The following is a 16,254-nucleotide window of genomic DNA, read 5'->3' as shown; positions in this document are numbered from 1 at the left end:
AGGCAATCCCAACTAAAAGAGAAGACGCACAGACAGTAATAAAGTGGCTGCAAACAGAACTGATACCTCGCTATGGTGTTCCTAGATGCATAAGGTCCGATAATGGTTCACATTTCAGTAATAAGCATTTGCAGGAAGTGGAAGCCAGACTAGGAATCAGACATAGGTATGGATCAGTGTATCATCCACAGTCACAAGGACTGGTAGAGAGGGCAAATCAGACGCTAAAATCAAAAATAGCGAAGACATGTGCAGCATCAAAGCTGACATGGGTTGAAGCTTTACCACTAGCTCTAATGGCAATGAGGAGCGCACAAGGAAATGAGACGCATCTTTCACCACATGAGTTAATGACAGGGAGGCAAATGCCTGGTCCTCTATGGAGCTAAATCCAGGTCAAAAGTTTCGTTCACTTGAAAAAAAAATGTGAACCTGAAAGTCCCAAAATACAGCAATGTATTCAAAATAAAAATAAGTGAATGAAAAGTTTTTTTGGGTTGAATATAATTTTGATTCACTTCTGGAATTTTTTCGAATACATTTTTTTTTCAGTTTTCACGTTCATATATATTTTGATATTTGAGTTCTTATATTTTTCATTTTCAGATTTTATATTTTCAGATTCAAATCTTTTTTTTTTGGGTTTCAAATCTTTTTTTCACGTTCAGGTTTTTTTTTTCGCGTTCAGGTTTTTTTTTTCAGTTCAGGTTTTTTTTTTCAGTTCAGACTTTTGACCCAGATCTAACGTGGGGGGCGTGGTATCAACTGAGAGGGGCGTGTCATCATGAGTGACAGCATAACAACGAGGGCTGAGGAGTTCCTCAACCACGTTGCCTTCAGGTAACGTGGGCACCGCGAGAATTATGATTCAACACTTTCTATTCACCATATTCACGTGATTGAAAGTTTAAAAAATGACGCTAGTGCCAAAATTCTGTTTAGCAAGCTGTTTTAGCCTCTACTTGGGACGAATCACAGTAAAAGAGAAATAAACTATGCCATATTGGGCCGTTCAACTACCACACTTTAATATATGACGTTTCGCACTTCCACACACCACTGTGAACGCAGCGTAGTATCCTTGTGATGGCGTCCGCTCCACCTGGACCGCATGCTGGCGCCAGCGCGCAGGTAAGAAATCGAATACATTTTTTTACAGATACTAGAAATTATCCTAAATATTATAATGATAATTGTAAGATAGCGTCATACATAGAGGGAGAAGATTTATTTAAGTGGGGATTTCGCCAAAGCTAGAAATTAAGCAACTAGCTGAATGCTGTTAGCTTGTGTTTGTGAATTGTTCCCTCCTTACACTGACCAGCTCAAGTCCTTCAATGTGTGTTGTCTTTCGTAACAGAATGTCGACTATAATTCGACAGTGGCTGCAGCTGCACAGAGCCTTATAAATGTGCTCGCACAGAACCTCTCTCAGGGACAGCAAGAGCAAGGAAGAACGCAGCAAGAGCCATCATCTTCTGTAGAACAGGACATGGCCAGGTTTTAGTTTTTATGGAATTTCATTTTTCATGTTAATTTAATGGTAGTTTGACAAGTTCATATGTATATTCATCATATTTCAATCAAATTGTTTTTTTTTAATCATGTAGATCTTTCCCTGGGTTTTTCACAAGAAAAAGTAACCGTGGAAAGCGAATGATGCAGAGTCTAAAGACCTGTGGCACAGCATCCACAAAGACCTGGAGGCCTTTTAGTTTCTATGCATACCTGTTGAACATTAATGCAGAGACAACCCCAACCTCCTCTGAAGAGTTTGACCTTGCCCAGGCAGGACTTGGAAAAAGACATCTCAACATGTCCAGGGATATGGGCCATGAAGCGGTATTGCATAAAGAAAACGTACTAGTTACAAATTGCACAATTGTTTATATTTGAAACATGCAACTTCATCCTAGTGTTTGGCTTTTCTTCAAGCATGTAGACATCACTTAGTCCCTATGTTATTGTTCTTTTAGTTCTTCAGACTACTACAAGATGAGTATCCTAAGATGCAGGGGCTGACAGGAGGATGGCTACTCTACAAGGCTGCAGGTAGAGAAAACTTGTTAAATAAATTCCATTGTAATACATTGCCATTCAAACAAGTAGCCCAAACAAACACAACTGATCTAAACAATGTTGCATTTACAGGTGGGCAGGGTAAACGGAGACTAATAATGATTCCTCCTGATTCTCATGGATACACTGGGACCCTAATTCGCAGTGTTACAGGGTCAGGGAGAAACACCCTGTTTATTGTGCCTCTGCAACATGAGTTTGATGTAAATCCATTACCTCCAGATGCCATTGAATTCATAAGTATGCCAAAAGCACAATGCCAAACGTGCAAAGTGAGTTTCCCTTTGCAGATTTTGGCCCTCCATGTTCAAGAGTGCATGGATTCTCAGTCGGCAGCAGAGGATATTGAGGTAAATCTAGCTATGAAATACTGTATATGTGATGTTGCATTGTGCAAGTTTAACTTACGTTAACTTTTGATTGTTGTCCAGTGAGTTATAACAGCATATTTGTGGGTAATTTTTTATGTCTTAGGCATGTCAAAGTGAGGTCCAGATAGTTTCTGTGACAGCTCCCCCTGTGCACCGTGACACAGAGACATCTATTGAAGAGGTACGGTACTTAATGTTGTTGAAGTGCATTGTGAAATGCCTACATCAACTTTATGGTTTGGGACAGTCGCTAATATTCAAACTATTCTATGTTCAACAGAAGGTTCCGTGTCCTATCTGTTTCTTTAAATTCACACCACAGTTCCTAGAGATCCATGCTAGCAGGTGTGGCGAAAGGTATTTGATATGGTGGACGTTTCTGTACATTCTTAATGTTTATGTTACTTACAGGACTTGTTTTTTCTATTAGTACCAATACATGTGTCCCTTGTACTTGTTTTAGAGGAGCAGAAGACCATAGGATTGCTGAGACAACGTCCATGAGCCTTGACAATGGAGAGGAGCAGATCAAGAGGTAAATACTGTGTTGTGCTGATACAAAAACATCTTTAGCCTACAGAGCTTTTGTATTCAACATTAGGAGTTAACATCTGGTAATTTTGAGTTTTTTTGGCAGTGTTGATGATGTATTGGACACCATTTGTCAAAGAGTTGACGTAGAGAAACGGTTCAACATCCAAATCTCAAGAACAAACATTGTGGAGAGAGGCCTTCTACAGTGGCAACGTCAAAAGAAAAATTCACCCACTGCTACTCTGAAAGTGACCTTCTTTGGGGAGGCAGGGGTAGACACAGGTGCTCTCCGAAAAGAATTTCTCACAGGTAAAACAAAAACATATATATTTGCATTCTTATACACTATTGAAAGAGTTTTAGGTTTCAGCTCATGAGTGATGTCATACTTTGGTTAAAAGGGCAGCTAACCCAAGATTCATGTAGACATTTTTCACTTTTATCTTAAAAATATCGTAGTTATCGAAGGACCTCTATCCTTGAGTTGTATGTTATACTATTAATCGTGTCAGTTAATTTTTCCATAGTGTACATAGAAATAGAATACAACATTATTTACAGCAGTGACTCTCTTCTCAACAACCCAAATTAGAACCCCCCCCCACTAAAGTCAAGATGACTACATACAAAACAAATATAGTCAGACGGTTTTTACATTTACATTTTGTTTGAACTTTCAATTAAACTATTCCGGTCTAAAGTAATTGGCTAGTAGTTAATTGTTGTGCTGTCGCAGATTAGAAGGCCACAATAATAAAATACTACTTGACAGAGAAGTTGAGCACCACAGGAAATGCTGTTTGTACTTCTGTATATAGAAATGATGGCAGGGATTGAGGGTCGTTTCTTTGAGGGACCCCAACATCAGAGGAGCCCACGATACTCTCTGACTGACTTTGACAGTGGCCTCTACAGGTGTGTATGTTTCTGTGCAAGTAAGGACAAACTATTCCTTTTTGTTGTAACATAAGTAATACATTCATGCTCAATTTGCATAAATAGGACTGTTGGAGAGATTTTGGCTGTTAGTTTGGCACAAGGTGGCCCGGCCCCAGCCTTCTTCAGCCCATGGAGTTACAGTTACCTCTGTAGTGGGCAGATAAACCCGACAGTTCTCAACAGTGATGCAGTGGCAGATGTCCAGTTGCGTGCATTAATTGAGCAGGTAAGACATGGTAGACATGCTGGGTTAATGGAAAAAAGCAGTCCTTGTCAAATGATATTGCCATATGTTTACATAGCATATGGCACCGAGATGTTCCTGAAGATTTAATCGAGATGACATTTTTTTTTTCATTTTCAGGTTGAGTTGTCGACTGAGCATTCAATTGAAGGCCTATCTGATGAAATCTGTAATTGCGGATATACTGGAGTTATCTCGGTTCGAAACAAGGAGTCAATTGTTCGGTACGCGAGGACATGTGTTTATGTTTAGGAAAGTATAATACATGAGTAAGGTTTTATAGGAATTATTTTCCTTTCTACTGTTGTAGTGCCATCATACTCCACGCAGTGCTGAGGTTGCAGCCTATGTTGGAACAACTAAGGGAAGGCCTGCAGCTGTATGACCTTCTTCTGCTAATCAGGAAGTACCCAGATATCTGCCAGCCCCTGTTTGTTCCTGGGGAAGATGTAAAAGTGAGCAAAACAAGATTGACCATTTATTATTATGAACAAAGAACACTTTCTATGAAATTTCATAATGAATGTGTGTATATAATTTGCATCTTGATTTTATTTCATCATAGGTCAATGCAGAGTTTGTAATGGCATCCATTATTCCTCAACTGAGTGACAAAGGGACTACCAGGCATCAGGTTGAGCTGGAGATGATCAACTTCATCCAGGACCTGCTTTATGAAGCTGAAGGTGTATAGTTTATGATTTCCTGCAAATGAAAAAATTCCAAAAGCTGTCAAATTGTAGTGTTTTCGTGACACAAGATTGAGGAATTTGTTGTAGTATTTAAAAGTAGCCAGCTACCCCTGTGGTTATACTGGTATTGAAGAAGTGATATTGTCCCTGAAAAAGCTTGATGGTGGTAACAGGTATTATTTGCCAGGGTACTTTGTGTTTTAAATCAGAGGCCGTCCCTGTCACAATATTTATTTTGGCTGAGCAAAGCCATTATCACAATAAGCATACATATAGATTGTGATGGAAGAAGTAATTTTTGAGTAAAGTAAAAGTAGCTATACCACTGTAAAAAAAAAACTTTGTTTCAAGTAAATGTCCTGCATTCAAAACCTTAATTATGTCAAAGCACAAAAGTATTAGCATCAAAATATAGCAAAAGTATAATTAGTCATTATATATATATATGATGCATTAATGTTGATCACTTTAATGTTGTGGCTGTTGAAGGTGGAGCTAATTTTAGTAATGTGTATTAATGATCTAAATCTGCAAAGTAACCAGAAACTAAAGCTCTCAATGAATGTTGTGGAGTAAAACGTACAAGATTTCCCTCTGAAATAGTTGAGTAGAAGTATAAAGTAGCATGGAATGCAAATACTGAAGTAAAGTAAAAGTACTTTTAAATAGTACTTAAGTGAAGTTAGTAAATGAAATTAGTTACACTCCACAACTGCATAGACATTATACATACAAATGAGAATTTGTTTTCCTAAACCTCTAGTTCTTAATGAGAACTTTTACAAAGGCCAATCTATATCTCCATTCCATGTAAAAAGACTTAATGTTAACACAGAATGCCATTTATAACCATTGTGGTTGGCCGAAACAGTCGAATATCTCCAAACCTCAGGAAATCACACACATTTGTTTTGGATCAGCTGTTCTTCTGTGACCGAGAGTACCTGTTTATTTCACTTCTTTAAATCAAAAGACCTACATTGCAGTAAAAAAGGAAAACTACATTTTAAACTGTCACATAACTTTATTTTTTTCTTCTCTTTGCTTCATAGCTGAAGATCATGAAGAGGACGAAGACGGCCCACGGTCCATCACACCTGCAAGGTTTCTGCAGTGGATCACGGGCCAAGGTCACATCCCACTTCTCCCATCCGAGAAGAAGGATTTTGCTGTGATGCTCAGATTTAACCACGACTGCAGTGCAGACTTTGGGCATCACAGCATCTGTTACCCTATCGTCTCAGCATGTACAAAGACAATTGCACTACCCGTACGACATATGAGGTCATATGTCGAGTTCAAAAAGGTTATGATGGAGGCTTTTCATCTCGGGCAGGAATTTAACAATGTGTAGACAATTGTCTCTCTCTACCCTCCATTTTTTTTTTTTTGCCTCCGTTCATGTTTAGCAAAAACTGCTGTTTTAATACTCTCATGTTCTGAGAAAAGAAAAGTATTTAATTGTAATATTTAAAAATACTTGTTTTGAAAAATGAGAGAAAAATTGTGTTGAATGTTTATAAAAGAGAACAAAATGTTAAGGTTTGGAATTAAAAAACGATTTTATACAATTTATTCTTCTTTTTTTTTTACATGTGGCTTCACTGTTGCCAGTCACAACAAATAAACATTTAAAACACATTCATTGTATACTTGTTGGTGTTAAAGGGGTAAAACCCTTGAAACACAACGTTTGCATTTATGATACATGAGTTAGTACATAGTTCAATACAGCTAAATAGATGTCTCGGCCGTAGGACTCAGATGGTCTAGCAACATCAATAGCGGCCCTAAGGCGTGCCATATCCTCCTCACATAGGGGACATGCAATGGGTGGAAGAATCACTCCAGAACTGGTCGCATTTTGCTCACTGGCACTGTTGAAATCAAGATCTGCATCCTCGATTTCCTTCATTAAGAAAAAAAAGGCAGATTTATTAATTAAACATTTGTCATATAGAAATCAGAGGACATAAAGTAAAACTATAAAGGTAAGCAGATTTTAAAGAGATCAACATGTGAACATAACTGATACGATGCTGATGCAAGTATCAACATAGTATCATTTAATTAGTTGTAATGTGAACAAAGAGATACAAGCCCTGATCAGCATTTGAACAGTTTTGAATACATTTTTGTTCTGTTATCTCTTTCATTAATTTGACGTTGGTGATTGAAAAAAACTTTGACACATCTGTTATTAAACAATATTCAATTTTCTTACCCCAAATTATAATTGGTAGTGTAATCTAAAGTAAACTAAATTCAGTTGTACCTAGATGTTTTTTCATGGTATAAGTTTTGAGGGCTTCCTTTACAGTGTTGAAAAGCTGTTTTATGCACAATGCTTGTGTCTAAAATAAATTCAAGGAAATGGTGTGAGCTTTGCTATTCTATGAAGTAGAAACACTGGTCAAAACTATCAATGTATAATACTATGTTTGCATAAAAATAACTTAGATTTGCTACCTCTGCCAGGTCTGGAGCATTAACAGGATTCTGGAGGAGTCCGATTGTCCACAGTTGTTGTGGGGACAGATTTTGCTCTGTCCTTAAAGGATGATTATCCCAACCCATCCTGAAGACATCAAGATCCCTCTGCAGACGTGGAAGAAATACATGCTGGGCACAGAACAGGTGGATGCTATCAGAAGGATCTAGAACACCTTCATCCTCAAGGTTGTGAAGAATCTCGTAGTGCACGTTTGAAACAACCATCCAAACATCTCGCCACAGACGCTCTATTCTGGTAAAGAAAACATAAAATTACCCTCAGGTATGTACAATATACTGCAACATCTGACATTATTAATTCTACTGAATATTATAAAAAATATATATACCTTTGATTGTGCACACTCTTTCCTGAGAGGAAACTTCCCCTTCCGCAGCCTCTAATAGTGAACATGCATCGTGCTACGCCAACATTTTCCACTCCTTGGTCACCTCGTACTCTAAAGAGAAGGTATCCCAGTTAAAGAAATAAAAAATAAAAGTTTAAAATATGTTTAAAAATTGGCAATTTAAGGTTCTAAATGTAAAAACAGAAGATATAGGCTCCAATAACTACATCTTTATTTTGTGAGAATTCTAAATGCATAGACTTTGGACAAATACCTAATAGTATCATCCAAATCATTGTAATGATTGATTACCAGCATAGATAGAAAGTGAAGTGATGAAGTATTGTATACGACACATTTAATCACAAACAGGTCTTTAGACAGATAAATAGTGATTTGATTCACTTTGATTTATCTTGACAATTAATGTGGTATAGAATTTGTTTAAATTCTCAACAACTTAGCATAGTAATTGAATTAATGTAAGTAAAGAATTGGTCGTTACCTAATGTCTTAGTTGTGCAAAAACCTCTCTGTTATCTCACTGCTCAAAACGTTCAAACAAGAATACATGTTTAACTGACAGCTAATGCACAAATCACTGAGGAATGAGTACCATAGTGAGCCACACCTATGTGTTGGTCTTACCTTAATGGAAAGCCATACTTTTGCACTGCCTCCAAGAAGAAATCAAGTGCAGTGGATGCTTTATTATTGGTCGCAGCACCGAGGTACATGATCTGGAACAGAATATCATGCAGTGGAAATAAATAAAAGCATTTTTTTAGACCCGTAAATGTATGTAAATACAAGCTAGTTCACATCACACATTCATGCTACATGGTATTAGATGGATAATAACAAAACTATAGATCCTTTAAAGAGGACCTGTACACCCGACAGCAATTGTTGCAGTCGACCCATATCGGTCATTTTCAACTGTCATCATCTCACTTAGTCTGTAAGTAATGGTTATTGGTGAAAAAGAAATTACCTTTCGTGAGAATCCATCAATCCCTCCAAAAACAACAAGGCCATATCTTTGAGGAGGAAAAAAGAAACACAAAATGCTGATGCAAAACAAGGGTGGTAAAAAAATGTCACTGGAAATTTGTAAACATATTCATTTTTATTTTTAGTGTATATCCTGTATTTAGCCAAAGCACTGTATATCTAAATAGCATGTAAACATCAAATGTATGGCTTACCTGATGAGTTTATGATTTGTGTCGATATGTACCAAGTGCAGAGGACCCTGAACCGAATATGTCCTTCGTGCAACACACCCCATCCTTGTCATTCTTGAGAGTACACCAACAGAGTCTACACGCTGCATGGATGAAAACACTCTCTTCCACTGGACACGGTGGCCCATGGCCTGCAGCATTCCTTTCATCATTCGGCATCCTACGTGTGGTGTCCTGGCTTTCACTGACCTCATGAAATTGTCTAGTTGTTGATCAGTTAGGCTACTGTAGAACTGCATTATGGAAAGGCCATTATCGTGCATGCGCCGTTTCACTGTACTCTCAGAAATACCCAGAAGTGTTGCAATGGATGACACTGGTAAGGACATTTGTATCAAGCTTTGTAGTTGCTGAGGAGACACAACATATTTTGGCCGTCCCATTTCTCCTTGCAACACTGGCACCTGACTAGGGGTCGGATCAGATTCCTCTACATTGATAAGCGTTGACAACTGTGTCAAAGCATTAATGACATCCTCTGGCATCTGAACCTGGACCGACAATGACCTAAAAAGAGCCATCTCCTGGTTGACTACAAACCGCAAATAGTTCACATCTAGGGGCAGTCTTTGAGTGACCTGGGAAACTTTAGTCAGTAGTCGCTGAAGAAAGTCCCTTTTCAGTTGCTCCTAGAAAAAACAAACACAAATTATTTTACTAGCTTGATTACATCTTTTAAGTTACAGACACACATAACAAACAAACAGCATGCAAGTTATTACTTAAAACTTATGCAAAGTGAGCCAACTTGGAAGGCGTCTATCATAGCCTAAATTACGTATCAGAATACAACAACAAAGAGGACTGCAAAGGTTATGCTGTGTAAACTAACGTTAAAGGTCCGTCCACACCAAGAACTATATAACGATAGAGATAACCACAGTGATAACGATGTGAGGAGCCACACTGATGAACGACGAAGTTCTGTACAGTGACGCCAAGCAACATTTATAAGGCTCTGTGCAGCTGCAGCCACTGTCGAATTATAGTCGACATTCTGTTACGAAAGACAACACACATTGAAGGACTTGAGCTGGTCAGTGTAAGGAGGGAACAATTCACAAACACAAGCTAACAGCATTCAGCTAGTTGCTTAATTTCTAGCTTTGGCGAAATCCCCACTTAAATAAATCTTCTCCCTCTATGTATGACGCTATCTTACAATTATCATTATAATATTTAGGATAATTTCTAGTATCTGTAAAAAAATGTATTCGATTTCTTACCTGCGCGCTGGCGCCAGCATGCGGTCCAGGTGGAGCGGACGCCATCACAAGGATACTACGCTGCGTTCACAGTGGTGTGTGGAAGTACGAAACGTCATATATTAAAGTGTGGTAGTTGAACGGCCCAATATGGCATAGTTTATTTCTCTTTTACTGTGATTCGTCCCAAGTAGAGGCTAAAACAGCTTGCTAAACAGAATTTTGGCACTAGCGTCATTTTTTAAACTTTCAATCACGTGAATATGGTGAATAGAAAGTGTTGAATCATAATTCTCGCGGTGCCCACGTTACCTGAAGGCAACGTGGTTGAGGAACTCCTCAGCCCTCGTTGTTATGCTGTCACTCATGATGACACGCCCCTCTCAGTTGATACCACGCCCCCCACGTTAGATCTGGGTCAAAAGTCTGAACTGAAAAAAAAACCTGAACTGAAAAAAAAAACCTGAACGTGAAAAAAAAAACCTGAACGTGAAAAAAAGATTTGAAACCCCAAAAAAAAAGATTTGAATCTGAAAATATAAAATCTGAAACTGAAAAATATAAGAACTCAAATATCAAAATATATATGAACGTGAAAACTGAAGAAAAAAAAATGTATTCGAAAAAATTCCAGAAGTGAATCAAAATTATATTCAACCCAAAAAAACTTTTCATTCACTTATTTTTATTTTGAATACATTGCTGTATTTTGGGACTTTCAGGTTCACATTTTTTTTTCAAGTGAACGAAACTTTTGACCTGGATTTAGCTCCATAGTCCTCCAAGAGACGGTAGTCATATACCGGCCTTAGATGTGCAGCAAGTTGAAATGAAGGCATATATGACTGCTTTAATCACTCTCACGGAGGCTCTCTCCAAACAGGTCCAGCGGACCAGTGCAGCTGACGAGGAGGAAGTAAAAAATCTCATCCGAGTGGGTGACTGGGTCAGGGTCAAAGTTCATAAGAGAAAGTGGACTGACCCCAGGTGGACAGGGCCGTACGAAGTGAAGGAGGTTACTTCACACTCGGTCCAGGTCATAGGTAAATCAGGACCACCTTGGCACCACCTGTCACATTGTGCCCCAGTACCTGACCCTTCCAGAACCTTAGAAGAGGTCCGACGTAATCTGACACAAAATGCCGGTTTATCTGTTTGGGAGAACGGACATCCAGCCACTGGGGATTCATCCCCCAGTCACCTGGAAAGACATGGGTATAGGTAAAAGAACCAGATGGATTCTAATGGGTTTGGGTGTGGCATTTGTGATACTCTTGACTTGGGGATTGGAAGTGAGGTACGAAAAAGTAAACAAACCAACCAGCGGAAACTATGGCTGTCTGCCAGAGGCAGTGCAAAATCTGACAGGGTTTGAGCGTCATCCAAGCTGCAATCTGACAACAAGCGGCAAGGATGTGAACATGCAAAATCTGACAAGGTTTGAGCTTCATCCAAGCTGCAATCTGACAACAAGCAGCGAGGATGTGAACAAAACTCAAAACGACCTCGAGAGAGAGGGAAGAGTAGGCAAAAAAGAGATGCCTCAGAACCGGCATACAAGCCACCACCAAAAGCGTGTCGTGCATATCTGACCTTAAACTACACCAAGGGGAGCAAGACCGTTTTTACTTTTGATTTGTGTGATGTGATTAACTGTGGAAGAAGACCAAAAGCATGGAGAGGTTATGCTGTGTATTTGTGTGCTGACCATTCCATAGTCAAGAGATGTGAGAATTACGTGAACGTCGCGGCGAAGGCGTATTGTTATTCCTGGGGCGCGGTAACAAAATACACAGGGCGGTGGAAGCCAAAGACGAGAATACGATGGGAACGTCCGGAAAAGACCTTATGGGACAAAATAGAATTCCAACGAGACTTTTCAGCAACAACCAATCCCTTATCTCTGTCTCTAAACAACGTCACCAAAAGCAGCACAGGAAAAAACATAATATGGTTCGCCCTATTAGTGGACGTCCCCGGCAAAGACCCGAGAGTAGGAATTCAGATAAACATAATTCCGAACAGACCACCACCACCACCGGACCCACCAATTGTCTTGTCAGAAGACTTTTCTAAATGGACTCCCCAACAGGTGATCCAATTAGCTACAGGACATGGAAGCGACAATGTTTGGTTAAATTGGATTGTTGATAATGCTATAAAAAACAAAATGAGTGGCTGTGTAGCTTGTGCTGCAGCTAGACCAGCTATGTTCACCGAACCAGCACCACTATATCCTGAATCTGACCCAACAGGATACGCGTGCATGACAAATATGACTAAAATGGCTACTCCACCAAATTGCACGACTCTGGCATCCATATTTCCACCGATTGACAACCAAACTGCAGTAGGTTATTTCAAAGCTTACAAAGGACTAGGATCCAGATATGTCTGTTACCATTTCACCAACGATAGAGCTCAAACCAACCTCGGCAGAGTGCCAGAAGACTGGTGCAATATGACACGACCAGGCTCAGAGATAGGTTCTTGGGCTAGGGGAGGGCTATTCTACTACTGTGGGGGTCTGCGCTTATTCTCTAACATACCAGCATCTACAATGAGAGTGTGTGCTATGGTGAGGCTAGCAATGCCACTTACCTTAGTGGGAGACAAAATACTACAGGAGCAAAACAAAGTACAAAACCTGACCCAACGCAGACGCAGACATATCTTAGCAAAAAGAGCAGCTGGAACTGAGTTCAGTCTGGACAAAGGTCCAACCTACATAGATGCAATAGGAGTGCCCAGAGGAGTGCCTAATGAATACAAATTGGTAGACCAAATTGCAGCAGGTTTTGAGAGTATCGTGAGTATAATTCCATGGATAACAGTGAATAAAAATGTTGATCGTATCAATTATGTGCATTACAATGTTCTTCGTTTGGCTAATCATACTAGGGATGCAATAGAGGGTCTGGCTGAGCAGCTGGCCCCAACTTCTTTGATTTCTATGCAAAACAGAATGGCTTTGGACATGTTGCTTGCTGAAAAAGGGAGTGTTTGCTCAATGTTTGGAGACCTGTGTTGCACTATCATCCCCAACAACACTGCGCCGGACGGTTCAGTCACAAAAGCACTGAATAGTCTGAAGGCACTGTCAAAAGAAATGCAGGAAGCATCAGGTGTAAACAATCCATTTGGAGATTGGATGGAAAACATGTTTGGAAAATGGAAGCACCTGATCTTGTCAATAGCAGTGTCAGCGGGAGTGTTCATTGCAATACTGGTGTCATGTGGATGTTGTATAATACCCTGTATTCGTTCTTTGGTTGGCCGTCTTATCACCACTGCCCTCTCCAAGGAACCACCACCACCCCCTCCTTATGGAGCTTACCCAGTATGGGAAGAGCAGACCAGCCTGGTAGGGTCAGGTGAGGCAGAGCCAGACACAAGCGTGTGAACAGGGCAGGAAGGTTAAGAAAGTGACGTCCTTCAGACGTCAAGAGAGGGATTTGTTGATAAAACTAGCTTATATGCAGCTTTAATTAGCAACTAGCTTAAATACAGCTTAATTAGCAACTAGCTTATATACAGCTTAATCAGCCACTAGCTTATATATAGCTTTAATTAATCACTAGCTTATCTGTAGTTTTAATAACCATTAGCTTATGCAGCTCTATTAACCACTCATACAATGCACACAGTACACGCTAGGGCCAGGGAGAAGCAGGAGGGAGATTACTGATTTAACTGCGCCACAAGGAACAGGCAGCCATCTTTAGATAGATAAGGAAGGAACAATAGACAGTGAGATACAGGGACAACGCCCTAGCAGTCTCCCCTCTTCACACTTTTTCCCAGGTCCTCTCTCATTCAACATCTCACACACACTGACAGAAGAAAACGCCTTCTGGGAGGGGCCAATGTGAACGGACGTTCAAGGCCTCCACCCAGGTGTCATACACGTACAAACGTGCCACGCCTGCATCTTTGAATTTAACCAATGGGCTTCCATAAGGAGTAACTATATGAATTATCACGCTGTAATGTTGAAGCGTTCTTATGGCTGACCTCAAATGCGAGCGAAGCTTTATTAACCCATGCATGTTTGATTGCTGGGCTGAATAACTCTGTTGATAAATAAACTATTGCTTTTTGATATAACTATACGCCTCTTGAGAGCTTCTGTTTCATTCTTAAATCCGCTCTAAGTGTGAAAGATAGCTTTATTTTCACAATAGTCAACAGTAAAAACTACAATATAATAGGTTTATAGCCAAAAATAAGTCAAGTACTTGATAATCTATCTGCCACTACAATCTAGTGACAATCAGTAAAAGGTAAAGCTGGATGAACATTTCTTGATTTATGAATAGCTCTTTGTCATTGATGAGTGGCTTAGCCCCAGTGAGACTCGAATCTGCGTCCAGGAGCTGAAACCAGCGATATGAAATGCTGCAATTTCATTGGCTGTCAGCGTATGCCAACTATACACGGCTTGCCACCGCGTGGAAGGCAGCTATGCTAACCCTTATGCCACAAGCACTGTATATCCACAACACAATTTAGCACACTTAAGTAGCTCAGGCCTCTGCTCTGGGCCTGTCTCCTGGCGACTTTTCTTTTAAACTCCGTCCGTTATCAACGATTCATCTATTAACTCAAGATTTGCGCTCTCGTACAGAAACTCCGTCGAGGATACTCTAAGCAGAGATATCATGTTTTTTCACTGCACGCTACTCACAATCCTGGTGTCCTGAGACTTGATGTCTTGATAAGGTAATTTTCACAGTCAATTTTCTCTCTTTTATCACTGACTTTCGACATATATCCCCGTCATGTTATACAAATTCTTCGTAGTCCAAAACGTCTTATAAATTACGGTAAAGATTACGCTTTTTGTGGCCCGAATTCGAGTGCTTCGAGCTCCACGCGTCTGCGTTTCACCTTACTTCACATCTACGAGGCCACAGGTGCGTTATCTTTCGCCTTTTATCTTACGTTTTCTGATGGACTCAGTCACACATGTGTACAGACCCCCCAAATGGCTGTATAACAACTCTGTTGCTGTGTGATTATTCTTTACAAGTACTTTATGACTATTCCATACTCACAGTTCGGTCAGTCTGATCAAATTTGGATTATTGTCTATTCATACAATATGCAGAATTCAGTTAAATAGGTTCCTGCTCACCTGTTTGTTGTGCCGGCACGATCAGACTGTCTCCCGAACTGCGGCAGGACCCGGTAGCAAACACCGGGGCTCCCAGGGGAGACCTTTTGGTTCTGAAATCACAGATAGAGAGGTCCGTCAGTATTCCAATCCGATAAGCCCTGAATCAAATTGCCCGCATCCTCCACCAACTTTGTTGTGAAAAATAAAGCTATCTTCCACACTTAGGGCGGATTTAAGAATACAACGAAAGCTCTCAGAGACGTTTAGTTATATCAAAGCAATAGATTTATTATCAACAGAGTTATTCAGCCCAAACAATTAAACATGCATGGGTTCTAATGGTTGCACTCTCAGAGATTCACCATGAGACACACTTGGACACGGCAGTGTGATGCTTAATATAGGGTTCCTCCCCTTGAGGCCCATTGGTCAAATTCAAAGTAGCAGGCGGAGCATGTTTGTACATGTATACAGCCTGGGTGGAGGCCTGAACGTCCGTTCACATTGGCCCCTCCCAGAAGGCGTGGTCATCTGTCAGTGTGTATGAAATGTTGTCGACTGCGGGGGGGGGACTGGTTTAATACAGCCCGATGGCGGCACTGCCCTTGTGACGCAGTTAAGCCAGTAATCTTCCACTGTTTCTCCCTCGCCCTACCGTCTCATATGAGTATTGCCTGAGTAACTATTAAAGCTAAGACTATTTAAAGCTGCTATAAAGCTTAGTGACTATTAAAGCTGCTGCTATAAAGCTATTTTATCCATACTAACTGCGAAGCAGTAGAAGGTGTAAAATATTACACCTTAGAAGAAAATAAGATTGCATATTTTTATCAACACATGACACACATCTCTTCTCTGTTCTCTGCTGTGTGCCTCTACCACAGTGGTTTGTTTACCATTCAAAGTCCGGCAACGCAGCACCTTCCTCAGGGTTGTGCGGAGATGTGGGTGTGTTTGTTTGCTTAAGAGCATAACCGCCGT

General features: G+C 40.1%; 2 protein-coding genes across 2 annotated transcripts; one reads left to right on the top strand and one right to left on the bottom strand.

The window, feature by feature from the left end:
• Nucleotides 1–1,020: 1,020 nt before the first annotated feature.
• Nucleotides 1,021–6,213, top strand: LOC306789891 (G2/M phase-specific E3 ubiquitin-protein ligase-like; the record flags this gene model as incomplete). The annotated part of the gene is made up of 13 exons (XM_079285970.1): nt 1,021–1,131; nt 1,977–2,052; nt 2,152–2,429; nt 2,554–2,631; nt 2,731–2,807; nt 2,914–2,985; nt 3,088–3,293; nt 3,803–3,899; nt 3,987–4,149; nt 4,288–4,391; nt 4,478–4,622; nt 4,733–4,853; nt 5,912–6,213. The coding sequence occupies exons 1-13, from the start codon at nt 1,087–1,089 to the stop codon at nt 6,211–6,213; spliced, it is 1,764 nt and encodes a 587-aa protein (XP_079142096.1). The 5' UTR covers nt 1,021–1,086.
• A 345-nt stretch (nt 6,214–6,558) lies between these two features.
• LOC306789881 (uncharacterized protein) lies at nt 6,559–10,234 on the bottom strand (the record flags this gene model as incomplete). The annotated part of the gene is made up of 7 exons (XM_079285958.1): nt 10,176–10,234; nt 8,911–9,578; nt 8,697–8,742; nt 8,351–8,442; nt 7,703–7,813; nt 7,329–7,605; nt 6,559–6,768 (listed from the first exon to the last, which is right to left on the bottom strand). The coding sequence occupies exons 1-7, from the start codon at nt 10,218–10,220 to the stop codon at nt 6,559–6,561; spliced, it is 1,449 nt and encodes a 482-aa protein (XP_079142084.1). The 5' UTR covers nt 10,221–10,234.
• Nucleotides 10,235–16,254: the final 6,020 nt, after the last annotated feature.

The sequence above is a fragment of the Melanostigma gelatinosum genome (assembly GCF_949748355.1).
Source record: "Melanostigma gelatinosum genome assembly, chromosome: 2".
Lineage (NCBI taxonomy): Eukaryota > Metazoa > Chordata > Actinopteri > Perciformes > Zoarcidae > Melanostigma > Melanostigma gelatinosum.
The sequence above is the reverse complement of the archived record's forward strand: the minus strand, read 5'-3'. Positions and strand labels throughout refer to the sequence as shown.